A 13,281-nucleotide genomic window follows, 5' to 3' on the forward strand; every position below is an offset into this window, starting at 1 on the left:
TTGAGACATTCCATTTTTCACATTTTAATTTTATCGCGTAGGGTTTTGTAAGGCCATTTTCATGCAAGTATATGATGTGCCCTTCTAGCATAGTCCTTCCCGCATCCCATAGCCTCCCAGCAACTTGTCCCATCATAAGAAATTATATTGGGTAAATATTTTGGTGTCGGTGATTTGGTTTTTAAAACAAACTTTTTTTTTTTTTTTTGAAATTTGTGTCTGTTTAGATCCAGCTGCTGGAAGGCTTGTTGGAGTCTTGGTCAGAGTATGAAAATAGCGTACAGTCTCTGAAAGCTTGGTTTGTAAACCAGGAGAAGAGGCTGAAACAGCAGCAGCAAATTGGTGACCAGACTTCCGTTCAGAATGCCCTGAAGGACTGTCAGGTAATGTTTCCAGAAGGCCCGGGAGCTGCCTCACACCCTCAGGCCTGTTCGGAGGGCATTGCTGGTTCAAATGCTTGGGGCTAACTCTTTCTTAGTAACATCTGCCAGCACGTGTCTTTCATGACGTGGGCTGATCCTGTTGGTCAGGTAGGAGTTTTGCTGTTATTTGTTTGATTCTGAAGCAGAGCGTTACTGTATAGCCAGTGCTGACTTTAAACCCAGAGTCCTCTAGCCTCACTATTCTAGCTACTGGGATTATAGTTATGTGCCATAAAGCCGTTTTAGTTTTTATTTTCCTTCTCCCACTCTATTAGGCTCCATCACCCGATTTTAAAGTTTTGAGGTTATAGAAAGGGTCAACTACTCACATGAGTAGATACAAAATCCTGTACACTGAACATCAGATTTAATACTTACCAATATTTTAGATATATTTGTATATATCCCTTAAAGATGTCAATATAGGGACTGAGAACATAGCCCATTTGCCATGCAAATGTGAGGATCCAGTTGGGTTCCCTCGGAACCAGATAAATTGGGGTTGGATGTCCAGAGATGGAGTCAGGGTTCCCTAGAGCAAGTGGTTAGTCAGAGTAATTAATTGAACCTCATCTTTGGATTAAAGTGAGGGACCTGCCTCAATATATAAGATGGAGGAACCTCAAGGAAGACAGTGGATATTAACTTCTAACCTTCATGTGAATGTACACACACATACTTATACAACCACACATGCATGCACACACACACACACACACACACACACATGCAAATTTACTACAAGCTACTATGCATACACAGATGTCAGTGAACATCCCAGACAACATCATTTTATTCCTATGTACCATTCACATAATCTCTGCGAAATAGTTCATATCACCATAATATACCTCAGAGTTAACAATTCTTTGTTATTTTATGTTCAGTCCATAATCATAATCTCTCAATTATCTTTATATGTGTGTGCAGTCCCAAACTGGCCTGAAACTTGCTACGTAGACCAGGCTGCCCTCGAATTCGTAGAGATCTGCTTGAAGTTCCCTTAGTCGTCTTGAAAACGCATCATAGATAACACGAGCTAAGATAGCAGTGTCTGCCAGCTGCGTTCACTTGAGAGTTCTTCACCGTCTTAAGTAAAGTTTTGATGCTGTCAACTAGTTAAACCATGCCTTGGTCTGGCCTCTTTGTAAAATGTCCCTTAACTTGCCCTGAGTATGAAATCTTAGTTTGGATCCTGTTCTACCCAAGGTAAGTTTCATAGGTGACATTCCCTTCCTGCTGTGTCAGACCTGGACTCTCATGCAGGCTGCTCATCCCATTAGTGACGAAGACCCAAGGTTTAGGCAGCTTGTCTCATCTCAAATGCCTGTTATTTCAGTATTTCCTTGGGGAGTTTTGGGTACCAAGAGAAACATGTTAATAGCTAGGCCCTGGATTTGATCCATAGAACTCTTAAACCAGCTGAGGTAGTGCATGCCTGCGAGCTCAGCACTCGGTAGATGGAGATAGAGACGGGAGGATCAGAAGTTTTGGGTCATCTTTGGCTACCCTAGTGATATCAAGGCCAGCCTGGGCTCCACGGGACTCTCAAAACAATAAGTAAATAGTATTAAATAAAATCAAAGGAAGCATTCTTGGCTCTGTGTAGCTGACTAGCTCTCTTCTCCTTTGGTGGGAATCTGACCACCAGTATGGGCTATAAGTCTTCTTCCACAGTGTCGCATAGAACAACGTCCCCGTGGGAAGTCAGTTTTCCATCTTTAAGCTTCAAGCAGTAATAATTTCCCTCCAAGCAGCCTGATCTCTGTTTGGACACATGTAAAGAGAACCTTATCCTTAAGCCCTCACACAAAACTTTACAGTTAAGAAAAGGAAGGGCCATGTGGTCCAAAAATGGCTATGGTTTTGAAGCTGTCTGAAATTATTAGTTTCTTTTTTTTTTTTAAATGGGAGAAAGACATATATTTTACTGAGGTTTAAAAAAATACCAAGTTATACTTTAAATTAATTATAATGTTCAAAGAACATTTACTTAGTCTCCTGCCAGCACTAATGATTTACACTTACTTATCCAGTTCTTTTTCCAGGCCTTGGTCTTAGGGCTTCCATTGCTGTGAAGGGGCACCGTGACCATGGCAACTCTTATGAGGGAAAACATTTAATAGGGGCTGGCTTACAGTTGCAGAGGTTTAGTCTATTACCATCATGTCAGGGAACATGGTGAGGAAAGGAACATGGCGACATGCAGGCAGGCATGGTGCTGGCAAAGTAGCAGAGAGTCACACTACATCTTACAGGCAACAGGAAATGGCCTGAGCGTCACACTGAGGGAAGCTTAAGACCTCTCAGTGACACACTTCCTCCAACATGGCTGCACCTCCTTCAACAGGGCCACACCTCCTAATAGTGCCATTCTCTATGAGTTTATGGGGGCCATTTACATTCAAACCACACCACATTCCACTCTCTGTCCCCCATAAGCTTTTAACAACATTGTCATGCAAGATCCAAAGTCCAAATTCAAAGACTCTTCTGAGATTCATGTAATCTTTTTGTTTGCTTGTTTTTTCAAGACAGGGTTTCTTTGTGGTTTTGGAGGCTGCCCTGGAACTAGCTCTTGTAGACCAGGCTGGTCTTGAACTCACAGAGATTCGCCTGCCTCTGCCTCCCGAGTGCTGGGATTAAAGGCGTGCCCCACCACCGCCTGGCTTCATGCAATCTCTTAATTGTAATCACCTACAAAATCAAAGTCAAAAACATATCATATGCTTCCAGCATGTAATGTCACAGGATGTACATTACCATTCCAAAACACAGGGAAGAGAGCACATATAGTAAACACTAAAGCAAAGCAATGGCAAGAACCAACTGGGCAAACTCCAAACTCTGCATCTCCATGGCTGATGTCAAAGTTCTGTCCTTGAGACAGGGTTTCTCCATGTAGCCCAGGCTGTCCAGAAACCCTAGCTGCAGACCAGTCTGGCCTCTAACTCATAGACATTCATGTGCCTCTGCCTCCGGAGTGTTAGGATTAAAGGTGTGGGCCACCCTGTCCAGTGAGAAACACTTGTAATTAACATTTTTTAATGCTTCCCATCAGAAGATGGTTTACCAAAGGCCGAACATGCCCGTCAACTGCTCTCCTTGGATTTTGTGTCTTCTGGAAGGCCAGAGGTACTTCCAATTTAGCCCATAAATCCTAAAATTTGGAAAATAAGCCAGCATCTCAAAAATTCGCTTTTAAGGTTGAATAGCGATAGTTTTGCTGAGCCTTCAAAGTTAAAATATTTCCATTAATTTTAAAAGGCAGTCCCTCCATGTTAACATCAGTAAGCTGAGTGCTTCCCGGTCTCGTGGTCAAGGTCACTTTAGACTGAAAGGTTGCTTGTTGGCATTCTCCTTGGAATACAATCCTGTAAACATAATTCCCTTTCCCGTTTCCTTCCTTCCTTCTCTTGTTTTCTCTGCCATAAGAAAGATTTATCTGACTTATCTCCACCCCGCCCCCACTCTTGTGTGCACTCTCAGAGGCTGCAAGACGGTGTTGCGTCCCCTGGATCTGGAGTTGTAGGTACTATTGAGCTGCCTCGTGTGAGAGCCGGGAACCGAACTCGAGGCCTGTGCAACAGCCTCCCTCTTCTCTGCACCCCCCCCCCTCTCTCTAGTGCTCTTCTGTCTTGACTCCAGTCCTGTCTATGTCTTCTTTTTAGTAGGGAGACACATTGATGTCTGAAAACATGGCAGAAGTGCAGCTAAATTCTGTTGCCTGCGGGCCATAAGTCTCAGGCTCCCAGAGGGTCACTTCAGGCCGTGTCAGAGACAAAACCTACATTGCGGTTTAAAGACCTCTAGGCTGATGCCAATTCATGACTTAAATGAAAAGCCATTTTCCCCCCAAACCTGAAAGACCAGAGAGAAGCCCACACAGTTATTGTGGGACAACGTATATAAATCACAATAGCCTAACTGGCAGGTCCTAATTGGCAATTCTACAAGCCTTGATAAAATTTATTGTCATTTTTGAGAAATTGTTTCTTTGGCCCACAGCATGAAATTCAAGCCCGTGTACTTAAATCAATGACTGGATTCAGGGTTTGTTTTGTTTTCAAAGACTCGAATATTTTCCCAGTCTCTTTTAGAGGTGATTTATTGACTGAATGCAATAGAAAAGCTGATATTTGTGATTTAATCCAAGTTGAGAATAATTTACTATTACAGAAATGTTAGGATTGGCTTTTGCCTTCATTGATCAGAACCCAGAACAACTTTAAAAAAAAAATATTATTCTTGAAAGGAAAGGCAAAGACACCTTTACTGTATACAGAAATATGTTTCAATCTTGCTCTGCTCCTGGGTTTCACTGTTAACGCACACGTGTCCGGGTGCAGGCAGCTCTTCTGAGTAACCACGGGTCCAGGTAACCCATGGACCATCCATTTAGTGTTGCTCTCTGAGAAGGTTTCCAACTGTGGATGAATGAAGATATATTCAATTCTAATAAATAAATACAATGGGGTCTCTATTATACACTAGCATGTAAGTAAATTATATTTCATATTGATTATGATTTGGGATGACATGCTTGCTGATTTAGTCCTTACAAAAAGTACAGAAATATCTTAAAACATGAAGTTAGTTTTGTTTTCTCTACCGAATAAAGGCATTATTACCTCCGTAATCGTTAGATTCCACTCCAGTGATTATCAAAGCCGTCATAATATTGACAGAAGTAGAGATGAGAGAATGACATAACAGCAAAAATCATTTCCATAACAATATCAAAGGAAGCTCAATATTTGTACTTAATTTAGTGGACACTTCTCACAAACACTTCATGAACTGCTACTCAGCTACAATGCTTTTATCCTTATATGAGTCATCGAGTTGATAAATTGATTGTTGTTCAACCATTAAGGACATGCTTCTACATAAAAGCTGAGTGATAGTGTCTGGAAACCCAGCACTGAGCAGAAAGACAGAGGCAGGAGGGTCCTTGGGGCTTGCTGGGTAGGCAGTGTAGACAATCTGTGATTCCAGGCTTAGAAAGAGACCCTGTGTCAAAAGATGAGTCAAAGAAGGGTTGGGGGGAGGCATCTCAAACTGACCTGGCACCCACACAGAACAACTGAAATTTGGATGAATCGAGAGGAAGGGCAAGTATTTTTCTTGCATAGTTAATTTCTATCTGAACATAAAATATTTTGAAATGTTCTTCCTTCTGACCTCAAGGTTTTTCAGATCCTTGCATAAATCTGGCACATGCACCTGAACCTGAGTCTGTAAATATGTCTTCATACCTCATTTGTCATAGGAGATAAGCGTCACAAAATGAGATTCACACCCTTCTGCAGGCCTGGGTTTAGTGGGCTCCCTACAGCCCCCCCCCCCACAAAATGTCTCACTTTCCACAGCAGCCTTCAGCAGCACTGTGACCCCAACGAGGTTGGATGGCTTGGCTTCTCCATCTGATTTCCTGCTTCTCCATCTACAGACGATGTTGAAAGCAATCCCGCGTTGTTTTGCTACGCCTCAGTGGCAGTCAGATATAAGTTGGGTGGGATTGTAATGAATGACTTTTGCTTTTCTATAAATAAACTCTGTTTTCTTTTTAGTTTTATATGTCTGAGTGGTTTGATTGCATTCATATCTGTCCTCCACGTGCATGTCTGGTGCTGTTATTTGAAGGCTAGAGGAGAGCCTTTGGATGTGGAGTTACAGATGGTTGTGACCACAATGTGGGTGCTGAGAATCGAACCCTGGACCTCCGGAAGAGCAGTCAGTGCTCTTAACCACAGAACCATCATCACCCCGGCCCCTGTAATGCATGATTTAAGGATGGGCTCAGAGCCTTTTCTCATTTGACTTTTCTTTTCTGAACATTTTAGTCCGACAGCCATAAAAGCACCTTCCAAAGAAAATGAGGATTTAAGACACAAAGAAGCCTGTAGCCTTTCAGAATAGCATTGGAGAAAGAGAAGATAATAGTATTTCTTTGCCAGACTTTAGTTTCCCCATTTGAAGAAATTGAGGCTCAGTAAACGTCCCCCACTTACAGAGTGAAGCAGCTAAAGAGTAACAATGCTAAGTCTGAATCTCGGGAACCACCCTGCCATGCACTCGGACGTGTGACTTTAAAACGTCGGCATGTTTGGGTTTAATGATGTAATCATACTACAATTTTGGATATATATTTCATTCCTTATAACTTTTTGAAAAAAGATATATAATGACATTTCTTTATCTGGTGGGTGATCAGATTTTATATTTTTCAGGTTATGCTAATTTACAATGGATAAAAGGGCTTTTTTTTTTACATCTAAGTATAGGAAGAAGTATCACTGTGCAGACCCTCTTTTGAGAGTGGTAATCTTTTTGGATTAGTGGCAGGGTTTTAGCACATGAAACTATAATGACTCAATTTCGGTGTACCCCAGAGTTCCATAATAGAACAATTTAAAATAACTATATATATTTTTTTAATCTTTCAGGAACTGGAAGATTTGATTAAAGCAAAAGAAAAGGAAGTAGAGAAAATCGAGCAGAGTGGCCTCGCATTGATTCAGAACAAGAAGGAGGAGGTCTCTGGCAGCATCAGGAGCACACTGCAAGAACTCCGCCAGACCTGGGCCAGTTTAGACCAGGCGGTGAGCTTGCTCCCCAGACCCAGATTCTGCTCCCTCTGTGAAACTCAGTGCTGATGTTTGCTGAAAGCAACTGAGTAAATCATTATCACATCTCTACATCACCCGCTTGGTATTGCTGCGTCTGCTTCATCAGTGTCTTTTCATTTCTAGTGTTTCCTTATTCGTTATTATAAACATCACTCTCTTACTTGCATCCATCCTTATCATCATGGAAACCGCGTAGGCACAGGTCATTTCCCTGGGAGTCTGCCCACATCTGTAGTTTCTCCCAGAATTCTAAATAGAGAGCGAAAGAGAGACCTGTGACCAACAGGCGTTTCAAACCCTTATGCCTAAAGTAAGTCACTTCCCTCCCACACACCTACTCTGGCTGCCATCTCAGTTAATGGCAACTCTGTCATGCCGGCTGCTTAGGCAGACATCTTTTGCAGCCACTCCACACTCCCTTTCTTTCTCGAATTCCCATACCTAGTCCATCAGAAAATGCTGGCAAATACGCTCCCAGAATAGATTAGAATCCAGCCCGTCTCCACAGCTTGCACGTTGATTTATGTGCCTGCCATCTCTTGCCTGGATCATTTCTCTTAAGCAATGGTCTCTTAAGCAATCAATATCTCAGCAGAATGAAGTCATATCAAAATATCCCCGTGTTGAAATTCCTGCAGTGGCTTCTGGCCTCATGAAGAATGAACCCGGAGCTGGGCGCTGGCCAGGCTTCCCGCTGTCTCTCTGACCCTACAAGGTGTTTTAGCCACACAGTTCTCACCCTCTTCTTGAGCCCAGTAGACATGCCCTGTGCTCAGAGATCCAATCGTCTGCTCGTTCCTCCCAGCATACTGTTATCATTCCCTGTATGCTTCGGTGTCTGCCAGTAAAATAGAATCTCTGCAAAGAGACTTGATAATCCCAGCAATAGTGTGCCGAACCTTCCAGCAAGGAGAGTAAGTGTGGCAAAGAGTGCTGCGCCTCACTGCGTAAGGTCACAGTGCTTTCCAGTCCATCAGAGTCTGAGAGCTTAGTTATCCACGTGTTTCAAACTATAGCTGAGGGGCAAACAGCTGAGGGTGTGTTTGTACACACGCACATGCATGCATTTATACACACACATATGCATGCACTTATACACACATGCACGCGAGTGCACGCGCGCACACGCACGCACGCACGCACACACACACATAAATAGAGGACTTCTTTGGAAAAGGAAATTGATGTGGCCTGGAGAGATGAGAAAGAGCTATGGGAAATGAACACTACTGAGGTACAGAAATGTGCTTGAACAGAAACGTCAGACAACTCCTACCACCCATGGGCTCTTCTCCAGAACAGCCTTCTACATTAGCCCCATATTATCTTTGACATAGCTTTAAATCTGTTTTGTTTTATGCACATCTATAAATCACCACAAAGGCTTGGGGACAGCTTACCATATTGTCATCAATTAAGCATTTCTCTCATCTTCGTGTCTATTTTATGACTTTTTAGCACAGCCCTGCCCCCTCCTGCACCTGTGGCCTGGACCTTACACTTGAGGCAGTGCTTTCTCTATCCCGTGGCCCATCAGATAGTGCCCCGACTGATTTCAACATTTTCTCTTTACATTGAGAAAAGAGAAAGGAGAAATCAAATGCAGATGAACATGTATGGCCTCTTTCCTCAGTCATCCATCACTGTGCCTACTCCATATTTGAAGGACTATGCATATGCCCAAGGCTAATATGCTTTTAAGTGTTGGAGAGCAAAGGAAAATTTTCTCTGGTGCCAATGAACACAGAGGAGGAACATGTGTAGGAGTAAACGCTGTCTTTGGAATCGAACAGAGACACTTGCATGCCTGTGTTCATTGCCAACATGCGTGCTGCAGAGACACTTTCATGCCCATGTTCATGGCCAACATGCATGCTACAGAGACACTTGCGTGTTCATTGCTACACATTCTCAATAGCTAAGTTATGGATTTCACCCACGTATCTATCAACAGATGAAAAGTGTAGCATATGTCCACAGATTTTTGTTTATTCCTGTGTCATTTGTGGGAAAGTGGATGAAACCGGGGGCAATCATATTAAGAAAAATAACACACTCAGACAAAGGTCACATTTTTTTTTTTTTGATTGCTCATTTTTTTTCTTGGAAACCTACATTTTATATGCATGCATATATGACATGTCGTTAGAAGGGGACTTTGGGGAGAGGAAAGGGACTAGAAAAAGGCATGTACAGGGAAGAGTGGTGGAGAGTCACTATGAAGTCCATGCATTGATTGGTATAATAAATGCACACTACTGAAAACGTTACAGTTAGTCCTTTGGGGCTGGAGAGGCAGCAGCAGTTAAGAGCACTTACTTACTTCCCAGAGGACCCAGGGTCAGTTCCCAGCACCCACACTGGGCAGCACATTCACTGTTTAGTGTCTAGAATGCCACTGTGTTATTTCAGGGGTTAATGCTTAGTATAATGTTCCATCATACTAAGTCACATGTAGTTATGACAAATGCTGTTCTTTCCAAAAGGTCGGACAGTTAAAGAAGCTGCTGACGTCGGTGCTTGGCCATTGGGACAATCACAAAGCAGCCTTTGATGAGATCAACAGTCATATCGTGGAGGCCAGATACTCTCTGTCCCGATTCCGCCTGCTGACCGGCTCCTCTGAAGCTGTTCAGGTTCAGGTGGACAATCTTCAGGTAATAGAAAGTTGACTACATCTTAACATTGCTTTTCATTAAAGAAAACAAAAACAACAACAAAATTAGCAATTAGAAATGCTATTCTAAAATATTGTCTTACGGTCTTTGCTTTTAATTATTTAAAATATTAATTTCCTAGCTTTATTTTAACTCAATCAGATGTATGCTTGTGGGTAGCAAATGCTGGATTCGCTGACCTAGAAATGACTTTTAACATCCCATTACGTTAATTACGTACACGTTTGTTTCAGGCTCCCCAAACCCACTTCCTTGACCCACTGTCACGGCCATCTGTGTGTTCCCTTTCTTTCCGCACTCTGCCTCTCCAAATATCTCCCAAGAAACCAGGAAACAGGAAGGAAAATAACCAAGGGGTGAACGCTTACACCATGCTTTTCAGATTCACAGGTAGAATCCCATTGGCCAAGGCAATGACCACACCACCCTCTTTCCAGGACTCACTGTATGCTTCCCCATGTCTCTATCCACACTGTATTTACCCAGGATGCACTTGTCTGCCTCAACTCCATCTCCAGCTCAAGTCTCAGGTCACAGCTCTCAGTTTCATGGCCTGCGTCTGCACGGCCACTGTGCCACACTGACCTGTCCCTGTTCATTCTTCCTGGCTAAAATACACAGACCACGGGTTGGGCAGGGCGGGCCCGCAAGGGATGGGATTCACAGCAAGTGCTTTCTCACATCTAGCCCACATCCCTGACTCCACATCTGCATTAGTGTGTTCCTGCGCTCCTAAGTAGACTTTCATAAGGAAATGACATTAGGGTGGATTTGGGAGGAGGAAGCCGGAAATATTTCTTTAAAAAAAAAAATTAAGACTTGTTGCAGTTACTAAGAACCATTAAAACTCACATGGGGCATAGTAAACTTAAAACCACATTTTTTTTAAATTTAGAGAACTTTTAAAGTTACTGTATCCTGCATTTAATACCTGAAATTCGTCTCAAGATAGGGCCAATTTAATGGACTTTTCCTAGAATAATTTGATTTGCAAGCTATTAGGTATTGGTAAACAGTACTATATTTTTATAGCTGACTTCTCTTTACAAGGAATTGAGGCTATCATTTAAACAGTATTTCTAGGAAACCACGGAGCAGAGGTATGAGACTGGGTCTCATCGTGTAGCTCAGGGTAACCTAGAACTCATGGTTCCTTCCCCTGCCTCAGAAACTCTAGTGCTAAGATTATGGGCATGTGATATTGTATCTGGTCCAGAGATTTTCTGCTAATCCCCTCCCTGATGCTAGGTAGAAGGCTTGTCTAATAGCTCCTCTTTGCTTTGATCACAGTGAAAAGTGTACAGTGAAGTATTATTAACAATAGCCACCATCCAGTTCATGAAGATGGCGAGGGCGAGTTCTCTTGCCTAGATGAAACTGTTCTCCATGGAACATCTCCTTTCCTTACTACCTCTCTCTCATAAGTCTTATAACCATCATTCTACTTTATTTCTGTGAGTTTGGTAGTGCTGGACCAATGATTCTCAGCCCATGTGATGTGACCTCCTTGGGGCTTAAAAGACCTTTTCACAGGGGTTGTATATGAGATGTCCACATCGTGATTCCTAACAGTAGCAAAATGAAGTAGCAATGGAAATAATTTTATGGTTGGGGGAGGGGGTCCCACTATAACATGAGGAACTGTATTAAAAGATCACAGCATCAACAAGGTTGAGAACCACTGTCCTAGACAAAAGCCATTAAGTATGTGAGGTCATGATATGTTAATTGATTGATCTAGTCATCCTACAGTATAAACAAATATGAATGTGTTTGAACATTTATCCAAGATGATTACCATATGGGTATGTACAGTTATTTTCTGTCAGTTAAACAATAAAACAGAAAATTCTCTGCATGAGGTATTATTTAGAGGTGATCTTCAGAATACCTGTGATCTGATGTTCTACTCATCCATTACTGGGACCACAACTCTAGATATTTAATGACACAGAGGCCTGGAGTTTGGCTTTGAGCATAATAAGAACCACAGTGTGAGCTGGGCATTGGCTCACACCTTTAATCCCAGCACTCATGAGGCAGAGGCAGGAGGATCTCTGTGAGTTTGAGGCCCGCCTGGTCTACAGAGCTAGTTTCAGGACAGGCTTCAAAGCAATACAGAGAAACCCTGCCTCGAAAAACCAAGGGGGAAAAAAAAGAAAGAAAGAAAGATCCACAGTGTGGGAGACAGTGCCTGGACCACTGTTAAACAGCGTCCTCCCCAGGGAGGGAGGACATCCTCCACGAATTTTTAAAGAAGAATCCATGTACTATAAGAGGGTTCAACTGCTATGACTTTTCTTGCAGAACAGAATTAGAAGAAAGAAATGATTGTCTTTTTGAAACCATCCTGCATGCCTGTAACTAGGCTGCTTTAAACTTGCTCATTAGAATTTAGTCCCTGTTTCTCACCTGTACGACTCTTTCTTTGGGCAGAATCTCCATGATAGTCTAGAAAAGCAGGAAGAGGGTTTGCAGAAATTCAGCTCCATCACCAACCAGCTATTGAAGGAATGCCATTCACCTGTTACAGAAACACTCTCCAGTGCCCTGCAGGAAGTCAGTATGAGGTATGGAGCATGCTAATTATATATCATCATAAATGATATAATTAAAACTTTCTGGCATTTTCAGTTGGATAGCTATTGTACTATTAGTCTAGCGTAGGGTTTTGGTTTTTTGGGTTTGGGGTTTTTTGTTTTGTTTTGTTTTGGCTTGGTTTTTGTTGTTGTGTCTTGTTTTGAGACAGGGCTTCCCTGTGTAGCTTTGGAGCACGTCCTGGAACTCGATCTGTAGACCAGCTTGGCCTTGAACTGACATAGATCCACCTGCCTCTGTATCCCAAGTTCTGGGACTAAAGGGGTGCACCACTGCTGACAGGCTAATGTTTTGGTTTGGTTTTTTTGTTGTGTTTTGTTTTTCAAAATGAATCCAATGAAAAATAGCCAGAAAGGAGACATTTAGGAAGGATTAGGACTGCTCTCCACCCAAAGATAGTTTTCTTCCCCTTGAAATAGGAGTGTGACCTATTAACCTTTATTGTGTTAAACAGACATAAGTCATTGTTTTGTTACGTCCTCATTCATGTGAGCCAGGGGTCAAGACAAATAAGATACTAAGTGATAGAGTTTGGTGAGAGATGGTACCCTGCCCTAAGTGTTCACTGTTGCTCGTAGATGGAATAACTTACTGGAAGAGATTGCTGAACAGCTACACTCCAGCAAGGCCCTCCTTCAGCTCTGGCAGAGATACAAGGACTACACAAAGCAGTGTGTCTCTGCCATTCAGCAGCAAGAAGACCAAACCAGTGTACTGTTGAAGGCAGTCACTAACAAGGACATCGCCGATGAGGAGGTCACCAAGTGGATTCAGGATTGCAATGTATGTCCAGGAACTTGTTTTGGAGTTACCCAACCTGATGTCCTTCGGTGTCACTGATTTTGTAGGGCTGGTGTAACTGTGTGTGAGCTTTGGGGTGGTCTGAATTTGTGAGTTTATTCCAAAGTCACCACCCTATTTCCTAAAGACGCTGCTAGTCTTAACAGAGCC

At 42.6% G+C, this 13,281-nt stretch overlaps 1 protein-coding gene across 1 annotated transcript in view; it reads left to right on the forward strand.

Moving 5' to 3' along the window:
- The window catches only part of Syne1 (spectrin repeat containing nuclear envelope protein 1), a 419,055-nt gene that overhangs the window by 330,248 nt on the left and 75,526 nt on the right, over positions 1-13,281 (forward strand). The window contains exons 114-118 of the mRNA XM_051205995.1: positions 228-383; positions 6,872-7,027; positions 9,541-9,711; positions 12,169-12,302; positions 12,909-13,113. Of these exons, the coding sequence (XP_051061952.1) occupies positions 228-383; positions 6,872-7,027; positions 9,541-9,711; positions 12,169-12,302; positions 12,909-13,113 (822 nt within the window). The remainder of the gene's footprint in view (positions 1-227; positions 384-6,871; positions 7,028-9,540; positions 9,712-12,168; positions 12,303-12,908; positions 13,114-13,281) is intronic.

The sequence above is a fragment of the Phodopus roborovskii genome, unplaced genomic scaffold (genome assembly GCF_943737965.1).
Source record: "Phodopus roborovskii unplaced genomic scaffold, PHOROB, whole genome shotgun sequence".
Classification (NCBI taxonomy): domain Eukaryota; kingdom Metazoa; phylum Chordata; class Mammalia; order Rodentia; family Cricetidae; genus Phodopus; species Phodopus roborovskii.